The 21,592-nt window shown below is 37.9% G+C and overlaps 1 protein-coding gene across 13 annotated transcripts in view; it reads left to right on the top strand.

The window, feature by feature from the left end:
* The window catches only part of HECTD1 (HECT domain E3 ubiquitin protein ligase 1), a 64,080-nt gene that overhangs the window by 9,810 nt on the left and 32,678 nt on the right, over nucleotides 1-21,592 (top strand). For 8 of the 13 annotated variants that reach the window (XM_075103280.1, XM_075103276.1, XM_075103285.1 and 5 more), the window contains exons 3-13: nucleotides 9,115-9,349; nucleotides 10,252-10,479; nucleotides 13,906-14,187; nucleotides 14,438-14,726; nucleotides 15,048-15,124; nucleotides 15,213-15,311; nucleotides 15,635-15,749; nucleotides 16,377-16,551; nucleotides 17,867-18,005; nucleotides 18,201-18,371; nucleotides 19,836-20,058. In XM_075103280.1, coding sequence (XP_074959381.1) covers nucleotides 9,115-9,349; nucleotides 10,252-10,479; nucleotides 13,906-14,187; nucleotides 14,438-14,726; nucleotides 15,048-15,124; nucleotides 15,213-15,311; nucleotides 15,635-15,749; nucleotides 16,377-16,551; nucleotides 17,867-18,005; nucleotides 18,201-18,371; nucleotides 19,836-20,058 — 2,033 coding nt within the window. The remainder of the gene's footprint in view (nucleotides 1-9,114; nucleotides 9,350-10,251; nucleotides 10,480-13,905; nucleotides 14,188-14,437; nucleotides 14,727-15,047; nucleotides 15,125-15,212; nucleotides 15,312-15,634; nucleotides 15,750-16,376; nucleotides 16,552-17,866; nucleotides 18,006-18,200; nucleotides 18,372-19,835; nucleotides 20,059-21,592) is intronic. The other 5 variants (XM_075103288.1, XM_075103281.1, XM_075103287.1 and 2 more) reach the window with 1 other exon arrangement.

Genomic DNA, 21,592 nt, shown 5'->3' with positions numbered 1-21,592 from the left:
GTTATTTAAAATGCTTGTATGTTAGATAATTCTTCAATAGTGTAGGCACATATAATTCTGTATTTTCTCACCCTTGACTGGTCTCAGCAGATTGTATGCATTGCAGATCCAGCACAAGTGCTGACAGGCAGCTGAGCTTGGTTTTCTGCCCCAAGTCACATGTGCTGGACCAAGTGCCTGAAGCCAAAGGCTTTGTCACATGCCAGGGGCTCTGCATCCACTGAATCCAGTGGTTAGGCTGGAACTGGGTAACACACCCTAGTACTAGCAGTAGTTGTGTTAACTATTTTGGGGGTGAAGCGGGGTTGTCTTTTTTCCCCTTCTTTTGGGTGTTGTTTAAACACAACAGTAGTCTTTAAGCTACCATTATTGGTGCTGTTTTAGCTAGGACTTTTAAGTGCATTTGTAATATGAAATGTAATTACAGAAATGAGTTTACAGTGTCTGTTTTTACTTCCTTGATATCTTTTTACACTGGCCAGCTGTAAAATCAGCTGAGTCACTTCATTCGAGTTTAAGGGCTTAGCACTGGCAGGAGCTTACTGCTGTAGATATTGAAGAATTTCACATCCCTATGGATACTGCCGTTCTTCAAGGTGGGAAGGGAGAAGGAAAGATTCAGAAGTGTGTCAGCAAATGGAGTTATGCTGATTATAATGCTGTAGTAATATAATTATACTTATAAATTTCCCTAGCCTTTCTTGACATCTTATCAATATGATGGTGATGTTTAGAAAATGTTTTTGGATCAATTAAATTTTCTGCAGAGGAAGAATGTAATGTTGAAGAATTTGTGTATCATGGTCTTTACAATCCAGTACATTCATTTTAACACTGAAAGCATGATTGTTTTTTTTAACAGAAATTGTACAGAATCAGTGCTTTTTAATGTGGTTTATTCTTTTCTTGATGTCAGTATGAGGAACAGAGAATGCTCTACTGCCCTAATCTTAATGGATTAGAACATAAAGGGTAAATATTGGTACGGAATAGTACTTATTTCAGACCTTTTAAAAACTTATTTACAAACCTGCCTTCCAGTAAGATCTTTGAAATGTGGTGGGTGGAAGACTTGCAAGACAATAGGTAGCAGAAGTACTTATCTTGGAAGTACAGGAATGAAGTTGGGTGGATGGACATCCAGAACTGAGACACTTAAAGTAATTAGCGAGAGCTGTAGTGTTGGTTGCAGAGTAACCTCATTAACTCACTGAAGTTGGTCTTTCACTAAGGAATAACACAGAGTAACCTCATTAAGTCACCAAGTCGGTCCCTAATCACTCTTCTTGAAGAGGAGTCTTTTAAAGTAGTTTAGGAACTGCCTAATGCGATGTTAATATAGCTTCTTAGAAATGAAAATCTAAAAATATTTTCCTTGAATGTTCATATTCATTAGAAGATGTGCGTAAATAGAAATCTGAACTTTGGAGCTACCTAATTAGCTCTTATTAGCCATTATTTTCTATTTTGAAAGAATAAAACCCATAAAAAATAGATATATTTTTCTGTATTTAAACAAACTCACTACAGTCTTTTTATTTGTTCCTCTGCAGTTAGGTCGTTGTGAACAGAGTGATTCCAATCCCCACTCCCCAACTTTGAGGATACAGCAACATTTTTTTTCTGTCATAATTTCTTTTTTCTGAGATATAGTACTTCTTTTAATTAATATATGGTCTAGATGAAAGCAACGTGGTGAAACTGGTTTTGGTATTGGGATGTTTTAAGTTCAGAAATTATGCACGTTGCTTTTTTTCCCCTTGGTGGGAGTTGGGGCCTGCAGTGATCAAAGGTTTATTTGTGTTCTTTTCTCTGAGAAATCAAAAGCGTCATCTGTCAGTTAGATGGAAGTGCACTAAAAACTGAACACCGGTTGCTGTCCTGTCGTATCAGTTCATCCAGTGCCGTAGTTCTGCCCTCAGCCTCAGCCTTTACATTGCTGTCCTGGGAAGTTTTGGAAGCCTTGTTTTTACCATGTAGGTGGTTTTCTAAAGGTGAGTCCAATGTGCAGCTGCTGTGGTACAGACACTTCTGAAATGGTTTGCTTCACTACCTGTCAAAGTACATTTTAGTTCTGAGCATAGTCTTAGTTAGAACAGCATTAGGGGCCTGTATTACTGATGGGACCAAATATTCTACAGCAAATATTTGGAACAGTTTTAGGTCCCTTTGATCTAGTTTGGCTTGCCTAAGGAAGCCAGTAGGGATTTACCTTGGACTTAAGGTGTAATAGTGACACGTATGTAACATGGCTTGTCTGACTCACTCTTTGGCTCCTACTGGTGTTGACTGTATTTGCTTACCTGGTGCCTCATTAAAGACTGAGGCTGGTCCTCAGAAAGTGCTCTTCTCAGGACCTGGTTGCTAGAATTGCTTCCAGGTGAGCAGTGGATTTCTTTTCCCTATGCTGCCTTTGCATGCACTTCAGTAACAAGGTACCTTTACTCAGGATTGGATCAAGTGAAAACTCAAGGACTACTTTGAAAGCCCATTTGAACGATTTTGAGGCATAGGCACCATCCACTGAGTAAGGGCAAGACTTCCTCTTTTTCTTAGTGGTCAAGTGCCAGTGCACAGAAATCCTGCTAGAAATCCTGGATACTTGCTATATGGCTGTGGGCAATGTTGTGTCCCATCTCCCATTGTGTGCTGGTGTTCCTATCTAACCCTTCCAGTGCTTTCTCTGGCACTACTCACACATGCATGCTCCTGTCCCTGAGACATGCAGAGCAGATACTCATAGTTTCAACCACGAGAGCGCCATGTAATAGCTTAGTGCAGATTTTGGGATTAGAGGGTGATCTCTATAAAGCTGACCTGTGTACTTCTGTTTGCAGCACAGTTATTCATAGAAAAGTTACCTACAGCATAATGACTGAAGTTCTTCAAAATGCCAGCAGTACAATTTTATGCTGTAATTATTCTAGCTACCTGTTTGAGAAGACTATGGCTGGCACTGGGGATGTGCTGGTAGACCCTTCTTTGCTATTACAGGAGAAATCATTGATCTAGACTGTGTGTGAATGACAGAACTGGTACCTTCTGTTCCCTTGCTAGCAGGGACTTTAGGGACTGCTAAGGCTCGAGTAGACTTTAGCAGGCAAAAAGAATCTGAACTTATCTGTATTGCATGTGCGTGTTTATGAACATAATCTGTGTGCTTCTTTTAAGAGTTCCTGTGTAACTAACTCTTCTTTGTCTACTGGAATGCTAGTTTGTGGTTTTCACCATGAAATAAATACAGTGATGTTTTACTGCAGAATATTGAAGTTTATTTGGTTTTTTTGCTTTGTATTAAGGGTGTTTCGTAAGCATGTTAATCCTTCTGTTTAAAACTGTAGCAGCCCATGTGGTTTATCTAATTGTGTAATAAATTTGCTCTCTCTTTATTCAGCTGCTGCTCTTGATTCTAGCAAATCTTCCAATGCCAAATATTTTTGCAGAGGATGTATCTTTAATGATTACAGAACCAAGGTCAATGTTCTTTTGCAACCTTCAGTAAGAGTAGCTCTTTGCATGTAGGTTGTAAGTCTTCCTCTTGTTCTGAATATTATTGCTCTGAGTAAAGATACGTAGAGCATCATTCTTACCTGGTCATTCTGCATGTACGTTCAGAGCGACAATTTAGGTAGCAGTGGTCGGCGTAACAGCCGCAGTGCAATTCATTCTTTTGAAAGCTTTTGGAGAAGGCGGAATAAAAAATATGCTAAACAGTAAATAGCAGTTGTCAAAACTGCTGAGGTAGCAAGATAAGGTGTAACACTGTGGGATGATTAGTGTGCATTCTCATGTCTGTGTCTGTCCTATTGTACAGTTATACTTTAAGTTCTCTAGGATGGAATGTGTTGTTTTGCTCTGGTAGTGCAGGGAGATCCTCATCTGTGGTGAGCCCTCTCATGCCGCAGTGTGACAAACGCTAATGACTTGTACGTTGGAGGCAATAGATGAGGAAAAGGAGGTCCTAACATTGTGAGGAACTTTTCTGCATATGAGAAGGCAATGAGAAGTTCAGAGCTAGTCATGAGTGATGCTCAGTCTTATCTACTGTGTCTAATGATCACAAGACTGCAATAAGTGGGAAGAAGGCAATATTTTAAACTTGCAGGGAATGCATGTGTGTATGCATTCCTGCCTGCTTCCTTATGTGGTATTAATGAAGGCCAATCAATTACAGTTGTCCCAAGAAGCTTCTGCTACTGAATTGTTTCACTTAGTTCAGCACAGAAATATTTTATTAATCAAAAACTGCACAATTGGAATACTGTTTTTACATATACTAATAATGTTTTTTTTCTTGTCTCAAGCTCTTAACACCCACAGAGTGAAAGACTATCTGAAGAGGTTTGGGCTCAGCTTCTTGAAGATGTAGTTCAGAAATGCATACAAATATAACTCAATAATTGTGTTTTCGTAGAATTTTAAAAGGCCTGTAGATGACTAGAAAAGCTGTTATGAGTAGTGAAGAATCTTGTATATTTGGCTAGCATAATAAATTTGTTTCTTTTTCTGCTGGTAATATAATTACAAGTTCAAAATGTTAAAGAACTCTGCTGCTTAGAGCAAAGTATTGGCCTGAAGTAATATTACAGAGCAGCGGACAAGATAGCATAGAGGTCCTATATAGGCAAATCAGTGTATGGTGGGCTGCATTGGCCAAATGTGTCTTTTGTATCTGAGAATACAACTGATGACTTTATTTTCAAAGTTAATGTCAGTGTTGCTATCATCCTCTTGAAAAAACAAGGGGCTTGAAAAAACAAGTTGGATCTCCTGCCAGCTGTGATCCCTCTGAAAGAGTACTAGCAGTATATAATAGATCGTTAAGGCAGTGTTCATAAAACAATAATAAAAATATTTTTTGACAGTCTCACTGGCAGAGACTCAGGGCTGATAGAATCCAGGTCTGTCTGTTTTGCTTTCCTCAGAAATAAATCAGGCTTCTGCATGCATTTTACTGTCTGGTATGACTTTAGGGATAACAACTGAATTTGTATTACTGTACTGTGTAGGACTTGAACCCATTTGAGTTGAGAGACATGATGGGGAAGATGATGACACAACTGTACAAATAATAAACTGTCAAACATATGAAGTCTCTGTTTTGGAGGCTAAGGAAAAAATTCTGTTTTGATTTGTCTTCCCTTTTTTTTTGTTTTGCCATATTCCTGATAATGTCTAAGAAAAAGGAAGTTTACACTTATGTTACTTCTAAATTTGTATGAGCAGTAATAACAGTCAAGCTTCTTATTATCTATATGCATCATTGTATGACTGGTGCTTCTTCATAAACCATCTTGGTTTTCAGCTTTTTTACTATACATTCTTCTGTTACACATTGGTTATATGATTTGTTAGATTAGTATATAGTTGGTCCAGAGCATTCAATTGGAAGGCTGGACTTTCCACTGCTAGGTAACAGGCAACTGTTTAAAACTATTTATTGAGTTCCACATTGAAGTGCTATGACTTAATTTTTGAAAAGAAAAAAGATATTAAAGATAATATGCATCACAAATACTTAGTTTCTGGTAAACTAGCATGTACTGGAGCAGATAGTGCATAAAAGTTCATGCCACAAAGCTGGTGTGTTTTGTTCTGTTTTACTTTCAAGCCTGTGATTTTTATGTGTGTTGATTCTTGATTTGCTGCAGGAAAAAGGAGGGGAAAAAGAACTGATTCCTTAGCACTTAAACCTTCAGCATTGCTTTTTTTCCCCCTGCTTTTTTTTCTCTTCAGTCTTCATTGTCCTTAATAAATCTCTTATTAAATGTTTTTGCTGCCTCTTCTGTACGGTATAGTCTAGCTTTCAACTTCCTGTTTGCTAGCAATATTCAACAAAAGTAAAAACCAAAAAAACACCCAAACAAACAAAAAACAAAACAACAAAAAAACCCTGCAAAAAATGAAACACAAAATCAAACTGTTAAAAGAAGCATGGAGCTCAGAGATTGAAGTAGCTTGAAAGAATTTGTGAAAGCTCTTATTCAAATTAGATCAGTTGCTATTTTCAGAAAGGATAAATAATTTTATTTTTTCAGAACAAGTGAAGTTGAAGCTACTTTTATAGGAATTCAACACGTATTACCATAGTCTACAAAAACAATTGAAGTCTGGGTAGCTTTTTATTTTGAGAACCAAGTAATTCCCACAGGTGAAATGTATGACAAGCCTACAGTTTCTTCCTGAAACCTTATGATACAACTTGGTTTCCTTATTGGAGGACTGGAAATTATTCCAAGTCAGAAAACAAATGTCCTGACAGCAAGTGGAGGTTGTTATTTGCCTTCTAATTGAAAAAGTATGGTCTCTGACTAATATAGCTAGAAGTTCTGGCAAAAAGTAATTTAAAAAGAACCCAAACCCTTAAGTTATCGCCACTGAGCTGGGCTCTTATAAGAGCAGTGTTGCTGATACAGTGCACTGGCATTTGTGTGGGGCCAAAAATTCAATATAAACGATAGGCTATTAGTAACTTTGTATTTTTGCTGATCCGCTGGGTAACTGGCTCTTGTGGGCAGGTGTTTTAAGGACGGGAAGGAATTTCTTCCAAATTCTTAAATTTCTATTTTCAGAAAATACTCCCAAGTTCCATTTGTGCTGTGTCTTTTTATAAACTGTTAAATCATAGGAAAAAAGTAAACATTAGATTTGCGAAGTATTGCTTTTAATGGCCTATAAAAATCTAGATGTGTTTTTTCTGCTGCTGTTTCTGGAAATCGACTACTAGTTGCTAGTATTACAATGGAGACAGAGGAGCTCCTTACCTTCCAGTTGATTATATTTGTGTGGGTTTCGTTTCGGTGTGTGGTTTTTTTTTGTTTTTAAGATTTGTGTTTACTAGTAAATTTTTTCCTTGCAATATAATGTTTGAAGAACACTGTTCATAGCAAAGTTTTAGTGATCTGTCTGGTATTGCATAAAATGCTGTGTAAAAGATCCAGCACCAAAACTCTGGAACAGGTAGCACTGTCTGCTTTAAATATTATGTACTGCCGTGCTTCTTGTATCATTGTATGATAGTCATCTAATAATGAGGACAAATTTCAGACTTTTTTGTTCAGTGGATAATGTCTTTAAAATGCAAAGTTACTGTGTAAACTCTTCTTAAGATAGATGTGGAGTTAAATAACAGATTTAGGCTGGATAGGCCTTTATCGAAGCTTCACTTATCAATTCGTGATTAAGGATCATTGGGTAGTATATTTATTTGTCAGGCAGTATTCTTTAATTATTTCATAAAGCATGGCCAGATATTCAAGGAAACTATTAGCATTTTGCTGTCGCAAGATTTGATGCCTTTGTATGAGTCACTGTGCGTACCAGATGGGATATGGAATGACCTCTGGGTTAGTCTTCAGAATGATTCATCAATGAGCACTTCACCTGTCTTCCAGACCAAAAAGCATGCTATGTTTTTTTTCTTTCTCATTTGGATTTAGGAAGGTTTTACACCAAGTTTAGAAAAGTTTTGTAGATCAAACCCCTCGTTTAAAAAAAAAAAAAAAAAAAGCTTGCAATATTTGCCTCCTGTAGGTTTAGTCTGATCTCCTACATCTAGGGCTGAGGTATCCAGTTATTTTGACTACTGTTGCAGCATATATCCCATTCACTTAATTCCCCACCACTACCTTGGAAGTGTTTTACCACTGTAGTGAACAATCGTTATGTTAGTTATTGCTAGGTAAGTATGCTAAGGGAAGATAAATTGTCTTAAAAGTATAGCTCCATGTCTGAGAACTTCTGATCGAAAACAATCTTAACCAGAGCTGCCATAATAGTGAAAAGCATTATTATGACCATCCAGCTTGGTTTGTATCCTATTATGTCAGAGGGATAGAATAAGGACTGTTGCAGCTTGCTTACTTTGTTGTGAAGTTGTGGGGATGTTCTTGACCGTCCTTGCATATGGAAATGAGGCTAACAATAAGGAGGAGAGCCAGAAGCTACTGAGGCATGGATATGAAGAGAAAATGCAATAGAAGCAAGCTGAATTAATTAAATATGTTCTCAGTGTGGTTAGGGAAAAAGAATGAGGCAGTGGGGGGAGGAAGCTGACGTAGGATAAAAAGACAAGTGAGAATGTTTATAACATAGGGAAGAAGGACCACTCGGAGAATTAAATTTTGTAGCAAACCCAAAATCTGCAGTCTTTATATTGAACATATTACGTGGCTATTTACCATCGTGAACCTTGAAGCTCTGTTAAGAAAAAAATGTGTTCTGGTTGGTGATGTGAGGTTAATTCCTAGAATAATTTCCCAAGGGGATAATTTTTTCCCTGCGTGGTTGTAAAATTTCAAGAATATTTTTTTCTGCGGGGTTCCTCCCACAATACAGCATCACTTTTGGGCAGTGATCATGCCCCTGTACTCGGCACTGGTGAGGCCGCACCTTGAATATTGTGTTCAGTTTTGGGCCCCTCAGTACAAGAAGGACATTGAGTTGCTGGAGCGTGTCCAGAGGAGGGCAGTGAAGCTGGTGAAGGGTCTGGAGAGCAGGCCTTCTCAGGAGTGGCTGAGGGAACTGGCGTTGTTTGGCCTGGAGAAGAGGAGGCTGAGGGGTGACCTTATGGTTCTCTACAACTACCTGAAAGGAGGTTGTAGTGAGGTGGGTGTTGGTCTCTTCTCCCAGGTCACTAGCAATAGAATGAGAGGAAATGGCTTCAGACTGCGTCGGGGGGGGGGTTAGATTGGATATTAGGAAAATATTTCTTTACTGAAAGGGTGGTCGGGCATTGGAACAGGCTGCCCAGAGAGGTGGTGGAGTCACCAGCCCTGGAGGTGTTAAAAAAAATATGTAGACATGGCACTCTGGGACACGGTTTAGGAGGCATGGTAGTGTTTGGTTGATGGTTGGACTTGATGATCCTAGAAGTCTCTTCCAACCCTAATGATTCTGTGATTTTCAGATTACTGATTTGAATTTTGGGGTCTCTGAGACGGCTGCGTCCTAGCGTTCTAAATGAATGCTCTGAACCAACTATGCACTAATCGAGCAAATCACGTCAGCATGAAAAGCATTAGTCTGTTAATGTGGAAGTGGATTAAATTACTTAATGTAGAGAAAATTGTACAACTTAGTAATGTGTTGTTGTGTGGTTTTTTTTTCCTGCAGATGCCCTCCTCGAACTTTTTTACCAGCACTGTGCAAAATTTTTCTCGATGAAAGTGCTCCAGACAATGTATTAGAAGTAACAGCTCGTGCCATAACATACTATCTGGATGTATCAGCCGAATGCACCCGTAGGATTGTGGGAGTGGATGGAGCTATCAAGGCACTTTGTAATCGCTTAGTAGTTGTTGAACTTAACAACAGAACGAGCAGGGATCTGGCTGAGCAATGTGTGAAGGTATGTGTGCTGAAGAACCTTCTGTTTTTAAGAAGGAGCTGGAAAATTTCCGGTTTCTGAAGAGCCTCCTCATATTCTAATCCTATTTATTTTATTAAAATGTGAAGCAAAAACATGGAGTATGATAAAAATGTACATGTGAGCAATGCTGCTTATCTTTACTGTCAGTCTGGTGCTCTTCAAAGTTGAGATACCTTTAAAAAAACGTATAGAAAAAGAAGCAAAAACATCAGCAGAAAGTTTTCCTCTTTATCTTACATCACCAGAATGCTAAGGGATAATTTTATGCTAAAAAGGGAATGAAGAACTGCTCCAGATATAGATAAATCACCTGCTCTAAAAAAAAAAACGATCTGCTGTCTCTTCAGTAGCACTAGGCAGAGCTCTTCTGTGCCCTTGTGAAGTTTTCAGAAAAAATTTACAAGTCCCTTAAAAACCTCATCTAAAGCATAACTCGTGACCATATGATAGCATATAGTTTGAGTCCTTGATTACCATGGCATCAGACTTTATGCAATTATTTCCTATTTACTGGTTCTAGTCTGCTCAAAAGTCCATCACTGAAGTACTGGAGTAACAGTACTCCTGGAAGTTTCAGGCCGCTCATTTGTGTGTTTATCCAAAGACTTAATTCTTCCAGGAGAAGATACTATTTTCTAGCTGACTCTCATGAACACCTTTTATGACCATGCTATTGGGGGGATATTCTTGTATTCGCTTCTGTAGTTTTTAAGAAAACACTAACTACTAGAGTACTGGAGGCTTTGGCCCCTTCTGGGTGTTGAGGAAGAGGGGATTTTTTTTTATTCTGTTTTTGTTTCTTAACCAGTTCTGTAGATGGGTATAAACACATAACTGACTTTTTGTGTACTTCATTCTAATTAAATTTCATTTCGTCATAGGTGTTAGAATTAATCTGTACCCGTGAGTCAGGAGCTGTGTTTGAAGCCGGAGGGTTGAATTGTGTTCTGACGTTCATTCGTGACAGTGGACACCTTGTTCATAAAGATACTTTGCATTCAGCTATGGCTGTAGTATCCAGACTCTGTGGCAAAATGGAGCCTCAGGATTCCTCATTAGAGATCTGTGTGGAATCGCTGTCTAGTTTATTAAAACATGAAGACCACCAGGTAATGTAATAGTTGGCTCAATATGCTGTGAATTTAACTTCCATTATGTTTAATAAACGAATGGCTAGGTATTTTGTATATAGCCTCCATACTATATGTTTATACAGTAGTTGTTATATGTGGATATTATGATAGTTTCCTTTACAGTTGTGATGACAAGAGGATAAAAATACTGCTTAGCATTTGACTCTAAGCACTGTTGTGTGAATATGATCTTATTTAACCTCTGAAAACTTCATTGAAAAATAGCCTGTAACTTTTTTCAGTGCCTTTTGATACGCTTTCCAAAGTAATTATTGCTATATGTCTGCACCTCAGTCATTATTAAATTGAACATAAATAAGAGACAAAAATCAATTTGGTTTATTTTTCTATTGCCAGGCTAAGAGAAACAATAAAAACATCCATAATCAATGCTAAAATATGACATTGTAAGCCAGCTTAAATGGTACTACTATAGATGCAGCACCACACCTTTATTGTAGTTTTATTAACCTGACATAAAGTTGTCCTGGTAAAATCTAGAAAATGAATCCTAGAGGAATTATCTTCTTATGAGTATAATCCTTTTGTGTATGGCATACTAATGCTTTGCAATAGCTATTTAGTAAAATTCTTGCTGTACCCTCGCCAGGCTTCTTGTCCATACTATTCTCAGTCCCCATTTTGCCCCCACCTCTCTCCTCATTCCTTTCTCTGCACCCCCCTGCCCCTTGTCTGGTTTATTAAGCACATCATATTTGAGGAGACGAAATCTTTTTGCTTGCAAGATAAATGTCTTTAATATAGTTTCAAAAAGATCTAAAAGACTCGTTTGGCAGGGGAGTGTCACACTCACCCCTTCAGAACAAGCTACAATGTTCTTTAGACATTATGTAACTTCATTAATGCACTGATCATCTCAGGCAAGCTAATCCTGATATTTAGACCATAAGTCTGTAGTATTTTAACTGTTTCCCAATTTACAATGTGTTTGAAAGAAAGCAATTGATGGCGGGGTTGGAGATCTGAATGAGAGTTCAAATTAACTTAATCTTTTAGCAGTTAAGTGTGCTTAACACTGGAGTAACCCAGATGATAATAAGTAAATCTGTACCAGTATCCTTGAGAAATTTGTTTCGTGTGAAACAAGCCTCAGATTTACAATGAATGTTGATGTGTGTATGGATATGCCCAACAACTAACTTTGTAAAGTTGTTGGTTGTCCCCTGCATCCTTTTAACTCTGTCAGGTTTGGTCGCTTTTTGTGTGGGCTGCCAGTTAGTAACATCACTTGAGGGAAGAATTCAGATCAGATCAATGTGGCCCCAAGAATGGCTTATCTATAAATTTGGTTTTTTAACCTTTTTACTCAACTTGCAGTTTGTGAGAAGGTACGTAAATACCTTCTACAGTACTCTTGTGCTTTGTGAACTGATGCTGCTAATGCAGCATGCTAAATAAGCTGAACCTTTCTTGTGTATTTCTGACAGCTGTTCTGGTAAAAATCCTTATGGATTCTGTCTATACAGATTGCATAGAGATTGGCAGAATTGTTTATCCATTGTGCTGTCAAAGAACTGGAGCAAAATACCAGAGGCCATGAGTAGTGACCATTACAAGTTAAAGAAAAAAGCCCTTGCAAAAGCGTACTGATAAATCAGAATGCTTGGCATGTAGAGACAGAAACCATGCCAGAAGTTTAACATGCTTTTGCATTTATTCAGGGAAAACTTTGTTTTTCAAGTCTTTGCAAACTTAATGGAGGTTTAAGATTTTAACTTCATGAAGTCTGGCTAATACTCTAATCTTGTACTGTGTGCTGATGAGTAACTGTATTTAAGCCCTTGGTGTGACAGCTGACAATAATTTGATAATGGGCTGCACTAGAAGTTGATGACATTTTAGGGAGTAAGAACTGTAGTAACTTAAAGTTTGGTGAAGACTAGTAATTGTTGGGTTTTTGTTTTGTGAGGGGTGGGGGCTTTTTTGTTTTGTGGTTTTTTGTTTTTTATTTTATTTTATTTTTTTACCATATCTTGACACCGGTCTGGTTTGCTACTGCACATCTAAGAAGGCAAATGTGCCAGAAGCAGCTCATCTTGATATGCTTATGCAAACCTCCTGATCTGACAGATGGAGACACTTTTAGTGTGTAAATGAGAGAGATATTAAAGGCAAAACCTCCATTTCTTTTCAATACTGACACAAAAAGAAGTTGGATACTTTCCTGGGCAGTTGGCCAGCAGTATTTTTTGCCAGATTAAGAGGATCATCAGTAAGCCTTGTTTCCACAGTGTCACTGGTTTGTGGTTTTTTTGTGTGTGTGTTTTGGTTTGGGTTTTTGTCCCCTTCAGTGACAAACCTGAATTTGGGAGTTTGTATTTTATTGTCACAAAAATACTTGCATGTCCCTGGGTCAGGTGCTCAGGGGACAATCTGGATTATCTAAAATCTGCTTTTCCCAGTTGGTACTATTTTTAGGTTTGGTCCAACTGAAAAATTTCTTCTACTCACAAGAAGTATGTAGACCTTTAAATACAACTTTTAGCTATTGAACATCACTGTCAGTTTAATTCTTCAGGAGTTTTGAGTTGGTGCCTCAGCTGGTGACTTGTTTGATAGTATTTCTTTTAATAGAAAGCACCAAATTAGTATAACATCAGCATAATATTATGAATATAAAACTACAACATATTCAAATATTTTATGTTCTATAAATATAGAAGACAACACTGCACAGAAATTTAAAAATTATCTTCATTGTCCTTGGAGGAACAAATCCAAAATTCAGTAAATGTGTGAAAAGAAGTAAAACCTCATAATGTGTTTTCTTGATGTTTAGGGCTTCTGGTTTTTTATTTTTTTGTTCTTTAAGTTTTATTACTAGAAATCTGCTTTAATACTTTCTGACATCAGAACAACCAGAAGGTTAAGCACTCCATATTTGAATACAAAGCCGTGGGATAGCTTTGGTTTTTTCAAACTGTGCTAGTGGGGATTACAAATAGTTGTTTCCTGTGTGAGAAAAACATCTGTAACTAAAAACTGTTTTTAAAATATACTTCCAACATCTATTAATTCGGGAATTTGATTATTAAACTTGTTTTTCTAGATCGATTTGGGGGTTTGGTCATATAGTAAAGGAGATGCTCACAGTGCTGAACTTCAGATAAAGACAAATAGTTTTCTTGGTTTCTGTATAACATCAGTAGAGAGAAAGGGGGGAAACCCCAACAACAATACAGTCCTTCATTGAGCAGTTCAGAGCACTATTGGGTTCCGACTCCAAGTTTCTGGCTTAAAATGTCTCCTCTGTTCATTGACTTTGAAGGGAACCTGGGGAAATCAGCTTCTGTGTGTCCTGCGTTCTTGTGAATACCCCCGTAGCATCTTCTCATCTTAAGTAACAGACTTTTCATCTTCTCTCTTGTACTTCTTTCTTAGGTTTCAGATGGAGCTCTGAGATGCTTTGCTTCCTTGGCTGACAGATTCACGCGGCGTGGAGTTGACCCAGCTCCATTAGCTAAGCATGGATTAACTGAGGAGTTGTTATCTCGCATGGCAGCTGCTGGTGGGGCAGCACTAGGACCATCTTCAGCTTGCAAACCTGGACGGAGTAGCACTGGAGCACCAGCCACAGCTGCAGATTCTAAATTAAGTAATCAGGTGTCAACTATTGTAAGCCTGTTGTCAACCCTGTGTAGAGGCTCTCCAGTAGTAACACATGTAAGAAATCCTTTTACACTACAGCTTTTTGTTCTCATAGGCTTTTCCCTTCATGTACTTTAGCATATGCAAGATTTGTGTTGCTGTTTTATATTATAGATACATAGATCTATAGTTTTTATTTTTTTAATATATACACACATACACATAGGTTATTTATAAAGAGGGGAAAAAAGGAACCATTTCATATGGAAATGAAACCCAGTTCTGATAGTATTTTCTAAAGCCCTGTATATTTTTTATTGTTCAGACTTTTAATTATTTCCAGGATCTCCTAAGATCTGAACTCCCAGATTCTATAGAAAGTGCGTTGCAGGGTGATGAGAGATGTGTACTGGATACCATGCGGTTAGTAGATCTTCTTTTGGTGCTACTGTTCGAAGGGAGAAAAGCCCTGCCAAAATCCAGTGCTGGATCTACAGGCAGAATCCCAGGATTGCGAAGACTGGATAGTTCTGGGGAACGTTCTCATCGGCAGCTGATAGATTGCATCCGCAGTAAGGATACTGATGCACTGATAGATGCTATTGACACAGGAGGTAAGCAAAAATACTCTGAAAAGGAAAATGAGATAAAGTATCTTTTACTTCTATAGTCTACGGCGTCATAACAAATACTTAGGTACTGCCTTGAAATTTTTCATATACAAGTTCATTTACTTTGTTTAATACGCAACAGATCTTGTTAGTAATAATTCCTATGCTACTTTCTTTAATTGCAATTAAGGGCATAAATGCTTCCCTAGAATTATTGATGATGCTACATTTTTTTTAAGACCTACCATTTATTTAAAGAACACTGATGAAGTTTAATTTGTAATTCTGGGAGCTTTAATTATTTTATTTAATTGTATCTTTCAGCTTTTGAAGTGAATTTTATGGATGATGTAGGACAAACTCTTTTAAACTGGGCCTCAGCTTTTGGAACTCAGGAAATGGTAAACTAGTTTTACAGAATCCTAAAAGCTTAGATTATTTATGTAAAGAAAGAAGTGAAAAAACTAGTTTCCTTTTTCTTGTTCACAGGTAGAATTTCTCTGTGAAAGGGGTGCTGATGTTAACAGAGGTCAGAGGTCATCCTCATTACATTATGCAGCGTGTTTTGGAAGACCTCAGGTAGCAAAGGTATGATTTAAACAGGCACTGTTAGAAAGCCTTACATACGGACTTTTTGCCTTGTTCTGTACAAAATGTCTTTGCAATACGTTTGTGTCCACTGTCAAATATTTACATGTGTTTTACAGAGTTTATCAAAATATAATTTTTTGGTTATGATAGGGCAGTAATATGAATAAAAGTAGTTTTGTATTAGCTCTACAGATATAAAAAACAGTACTGTTCTAACTTTGTTTAGGAGCAGAAGTGTAGGAAAGATGTATGAAAAACATGTTTACTCCTTTGGAGGAAGGAATCTGAATTTTTTCATATTTCAAAATATTTTTTCTCAGACTCTCTTACGACATGGTGCAAACCCTGATTTGAGAGATGAAGATGGGAAAACTCCTTTAGACAAAGCTCGCGAAAGGGGGCACAGTGAAGTAGTAGCTATTCTTCAGTCTCCAGGTGAGTGCAGTTTTTAATTCCGTACCCTTGCTCATAGAAATACTTAACATATATAAGTAATGCAATTTTAGAGTTCTACTCTATTAAGATTCATTTTTAAAAAACAGTATTTTGTGACCAACCTTCCTTTAACCTGCAAGGTACATATGAAAACCTTAATCTTTTAGATGTTCTTAAGGGATGGAGATTACTAAGGAAACTGCAGACTCAGCACGAGCAGTGCCAGTTGTCCTGTTCGTCAGCTGTGGAACGGGGCTAGACTGGGATTTTGCTGTGGGTTCAGAGGATGTCAGCCTTGGTAGCTCCTCTAGCATCCTTTCTTTCTACATGGGAACTGCACTTTACCTGTACACGAGGCTTTTGTTGTGCTGGAGCCATGGGTGGTGGGGTATGTGTTCGTATTTAGTTCACTTTAAGGACTTTGAGCGTCTCCTGTGAGTGATGTTTGGTGGTACTTGTTATCAAACAGTTCTCTTCAAGAAGTCTTGCACATGTAAATTTTGTATTTTTAGGAATGCAACTGTTCTGGCACTTAACATCATTATTAACATCTTTATTTGAAGGGGGCTTTTGGTTGGTTGGTTGTTTTTTGCCATTGAATATTTTTTTGGAAAAAATACTTTTTAGGAGACTGGATGTGTCCTGTTAACAAAGGAGATGAGAAGAAAAAGAAAGATGCAAACAAGGATGAGGAAGAATGTAATGAACCCAAAGGAGATCCAGAAATGGCACCCATATACTTGAGAAGATTATTGCCTGTGTTTGCACAAACATTTCAACAAACTATGTTGCCTTCAATAAGGTAATAGACACGATAGACAATTTTCCTGCAGATTTTGAATTCCTTGATACCCTCTGTTAAAAAAGCCAAGGTGGGATTTTTTTCAGTAAAAATTATAACATCTGAAAGTTTAAGTAATGCAAATGACATGTAAAAAAGTTCCTATTTGGGTACAAGTGGTGGTTTGAAAAGTGTTGCAAGTCTAATTTTAACTTAGTATTTTAAGCAGCTCTTTTTCTTTCCTGGAGAAGTGGTGTCTTAGAAAAAATATGGTTGGTTAGACTAATGGAGGGAGAGAAGCGTACTCTTGACTGTGGTAGCATGATGGAAGAATACTATGCTCTTATAGTACCTTGTATAGACTGCATATACTGTGGATTTGGTTACAGCTGTTTGTAGCCACTATAATGAAAGTAGTAATTTAGGAGAGGAAAACTAATGAAGTGATATCAAGATACATTCACTGGAAAATCGGAAAGACTGGAAAAAGTTGTTTCAGAAGGCTTCTTAACAGGAGAAGATGCCTCTTACTGAGAGAATTAAAAGAATGTAATCTAATTTAATACTTGAAAAGGAGTACTGTGGGTGGCATAATGGTTGTGATAAATTGCATCTGACCATAAGCTCTCAGCCTTTTACACTACAAATGTAACATTTGCTTAATCTCTTATTTGTGTTCCCAGTATTTATAGGTACTTTGAGGGGTGAAAGTGTAAGATAAAAAGGGACTCTAGTGGAGAGAGACTCTAATGAGCTGATGATGGGAAGCTTAAACTAGGTCATTTTAAAAGAAGGAAATAAGAAACTCTGTAAACAATCTGTGCATGATTAACTCTTGTTGCAGATTGTGGAAGGGAGTAGTTTGGCTCTCTGTGTGATCTAATAGTAATAGTCTAATAGTAATTTTAGCCCTTAAAACTCTAAAGGTTCTTACCAAAACATGGGAAGTATGTGACAGAAACGGAAGGCTGGATACCTGGGAGGAAGACAAAATGTGCAGAAGTGAATTGTCATCACTAAGAGTGAATAAAGACGACATGTAAATATATTTACCTAGAGAAGGGTTGAGGAGAGAAAGATACATTAGACTCATAGTGCTGTAGAATTAAAAAAGATCAGTAGGTGAATTATTCTTAGAGATAATCTAGGACTTGTTAACAATAACCAATTTTGGTTCCGATAACCAGAACTGGCACTCATTTTAAGAAGTTTTCTGGTTTGAAAGCATGTGTAAATGTAGTGCAAGAGCAGTTTTATCTTGAATCTTTTGGTTGCTTTGATTACTGCTTGCTTTGTCTTTCTAAGAATCGTTTCTTTCCTGTGATCTTTTTTAAAGGAAAGCGAGTCTTGCCCTCATTAGAAAAATGATACATTTTTGTTCTGAGGCGCTGCTGAAAGAGGTTTGTGACTCTGATGCTGGCCACAATCTGCCCACAATACTGGTTGAGATAACAGCTACAGTTCTTGATCAAGAGGTAGGAAGAAAGAAAATGTCCTTCTATGAAACCAGTGCAAAAAAGGGGGTGAGGCTCATGGATTCCACCTACTTATTAATAACACCCTGAAGTGTTTATAGCCTCCATCTCTGACTACATGTGAAGTTCAGCATGTAAAGATACTTTTAAGTAAAGAGATATTCTTTATTTCCTTTCCATCCCAATGTATTACAGGATGATGATGACGGCCATTTGCTAGCCTTGCAAATCATAAGGGATTTGGTCGATAAAGGTGGTGATCTTTTTCTAGATCAACTGGCTAGACTTGGTGTAATTAGTAAAGTGTCAACTTTGGCGGGGCCATCATCTGATGATGAGAATGAAGAGGAGTCTAAACCTGAGAAAGTAAGTACAGAATTTATAGCTTTATTTGTTCCTGTAAAACTAACACTTCTAGTACAAATTTCAGTGTTACAAAAATGTCCAGGGGAATGTAGTTAGGTAGGTTATTAAATTAATGCTTATTGTACACCGCTTGTTTTAATTGGTTTCGTTGTTGCTTTCTGTAACTTCATTTTCTGTTAGTACATTATTATCTGCTTAGTTTTCCTATTTATACTCACTTGTGGTCAAGCTGACTGACACTTCTTGTCTGGCGTTTTGAAAATGATTGCTAAACAAAAGGAATCCTTTCTGAACAGAATCACAGCCTGGTAGGGGTTGGAAGGGACCTCTGGAGATCATCTCATCCAACCCCCCCTGCTTGAGCAGGCACACCTAGCGCAGGGGGCACAGGAACGTGTCCAGGCGGGGTTTGAGTGTCTCCAGGGAAGGGACTCCACAGCCTCCCTGGGCAGCCTGTGCCACTGCTCTGGCACCCGCACAGGGAAGGGGTTTTTTCTCCTATTCAGGTGGAACTTCCTGTGCTCCAACTTGTGCCCATTGCCCCTTGTCCTGTCGTTAGGCACCTCTGAAAAGAGTCTGGCCCCATCCTCTTGACACAGACCCTTTAGATATTTACAGGCATTGGTAAGATTCCCCCTCAGTCTTCTCCAGGCTGAACAAACCCAAGTCTCTCAGCCTTTCATCATAAGAGGGTGCTCCAGTCCCCTGATCATCTTCGTAGCTCTCCAATGGACTCTCTCCTTTAGTCCCCTGTATTTCTTGAATTGGGGAGCCCAGAACTGGATGCAGTACTCCAGATGTGGCCTCACTAAGGCAGAGTAGAAGGGGACGATAATGCATCCCAGGATACCCTTGGCCTTCTTGGCACATTGCTGTTCATCTCTTGCAATGTACACAAATCAAATAATTGCAGATGTTTCAAACATTATGGAATATATTAAAAATATAAAAAAATACTTTTCTGCTTAGTGAGAATCTTAAGTGCATATTGAAGATATTTACCAATTTAGCAGTTATATTACTGACCACTCAGATGAACTGAATGGATAACAGATCACTTGGTATCCATTCGGTTAAGGTTTATAGACATGGTCCTGGACAACTAGCTCTAGGTGGCCCTGCCTGAGCATGGGTTTGGTGTAGATGGCCTCCAGAGGTCCCTTCCAACCTCAACTGCTTTGTGATTCTTTTTCTCACAAGTTTTGAACAGAGTTGGATGTCCCAGTCATTAGGCTGCTGTTATTGTTGAGCAGATAAATTTGTATCTGAAAGAAAACTTCTTAAAAGTATCTTTCTCTATTAAAGAATAATCGTAAAGATACATTTTACAGACAGAAGAGTATAGTTCCTATACTTCTAGTTTGAGTAATTCTTCTCCTCAAACCTTTTTAAAATGTCTGCGTTTTGTGTGGTTTTGGGTTTTTAATGGGTTGGGGTTTTTATTTCAATACAATTTTATTACAGGAGGATGAACCACAGGAGGATGCTAAAGAACTGCAACAGGGTAAACCATATCACTGGAGAGACTGGTCAATCATTAGGGGAAGGGACTGCCTGTATATCTGGAGTGATGCTGCAGCCCTGGAGCTATCTAATGGTAGTAATGGATGGTTCAGATTTATCTTGGATGGAAAACTGGCCACAATGTATTCCAGTGGCAGCCCTGAAGGAGGATCTGATAGTTCAGGTAGTTTCTTTACAATGCAAGTCCAAGTTAAGTTTTGAGACTGTTATATTTGTTTATATAATTTGATTGGAGCTATTTTGTTTTGCAGGAATTGGCTTACTAAATAGTAAAGGATGTAAACAGGTGGAAGGTGGTCAGTTAATTGTGATGTTTTTTATCAGATAGCATGTGACCATAACTTTACTTCCTTGGTGAATTGTGTTAAGCAAACATCTTGCCAGTAAAAGTGTATTAACTTCGTTTTGTTTTGATTCTTCTCCATGCATACTTAATTTTTTCACCCCAGTCATTAAAAGCACTTTGTAGTGGCCGTCCCAGGAAAAGCAGGTTGAGATGGCAATTTGTTGTTTGCTTCTAGCTAGCAGAATGAAATTGCATGTGTTTGAAGACAAAGTAATGGAAAGTTTCTCATTGAGATTGGGAAACAAATTACAGTGTCTTAATTGTTTGTTTGGAGAGAGGATAAGGGAACAGACCTTATGCCCTGGCAATGCACAGGTGGTTTTAATTTTCTGTACAGAATATGCAACTTGTTCTGGATGCAGAAACAACCCTTCTTTATGGGTTCATCTTTTTTGCAACAGTTCATGCATTTATGAACCAGCAGACGTAAAATGCTTTGCAATATTATGTTTTCAACAAGCCGTTGAGTGAAATAACAGAACATATTATGATTCAGGATAGATATGAAGTGCTGATGACTTTATCCATCAATTTTGGGTCATGAGGACGATGTGGTCTACTGTGTTTCTAGATTATAACACAGCTCGAAACCACACCTAGAGGTTGTGTTTTTTTTTTTTTGTCAGAAAGCATATCCTCGCATTCTTTTTAACAAGGCTAATACCTTAAAAGGTAAACAATTTCTGTGTTGAGATAATTGTTTATCATATGGTACAATTTTAAGATCCATGAGGTTAACTTCTTAAATCCTCATAGCCCCTGGATGCTACTTCTGCTTTCTTCCTTCCAAATGATGTGGGCACGGACGGGGATGAGGCTTTACTATTTCCATACAAGATTAGTGGAATGGGAAAGGCTCAGATGAATTTGGAGTGAAGAGAACTTAAAACAAAAGAAGTAAAACTGAGAACTTAAGATGTATCTCTTCATATCAGCCTCTTAATGTTTTTGAACAAGATCCCTGGCATGGACATTATGGAAGGGAAGGAGCTAAACTAAGATTAAATGAGGCTCTTGCGACTTTTTGTCAAATAGACATCTGCTAAGAGTGCTGACATGGCAGCGTAATTTGTCTGGACTTCAACCATTAGCTCTAAGCATGTGCAAGCAGCCTCTTTTACCTAAGAGATAAAAATCTAGTATTTGTTCAGTTTCACTAAAATTACTACAATACATTATAGACTCAGAATAGTATCTTTAAGTCCTGAACTATACTATATGTTCTGCTGTCCTAAATCATTACCGGTGAATCTCATGGTATACTGTTTAGTAACTTCATGACTGGCAAGAATATAGAGGGTTGAGTAATGGAATTTGTTAATGTGTATTGCATGATGAAAGTTGGGGTGGG

This window comes from Phalacrocorax aristotelis, chromosome 9 (genome assembly GCF_949628215.1).
Source record: "Phalacrocorax aristotelis chromosome 9, bGulAri2.1, whole genome shotgun sequence".
NCBI lineage: Eukaryota > Metazoa > Chordata > Aves > Suliformes > Phalacrocoracidae > Phalacrocorax > Phalacrocorax aristotelis.
This window is presented reverse-complemented; position numbering and strand designations above follow the sequence as displayed.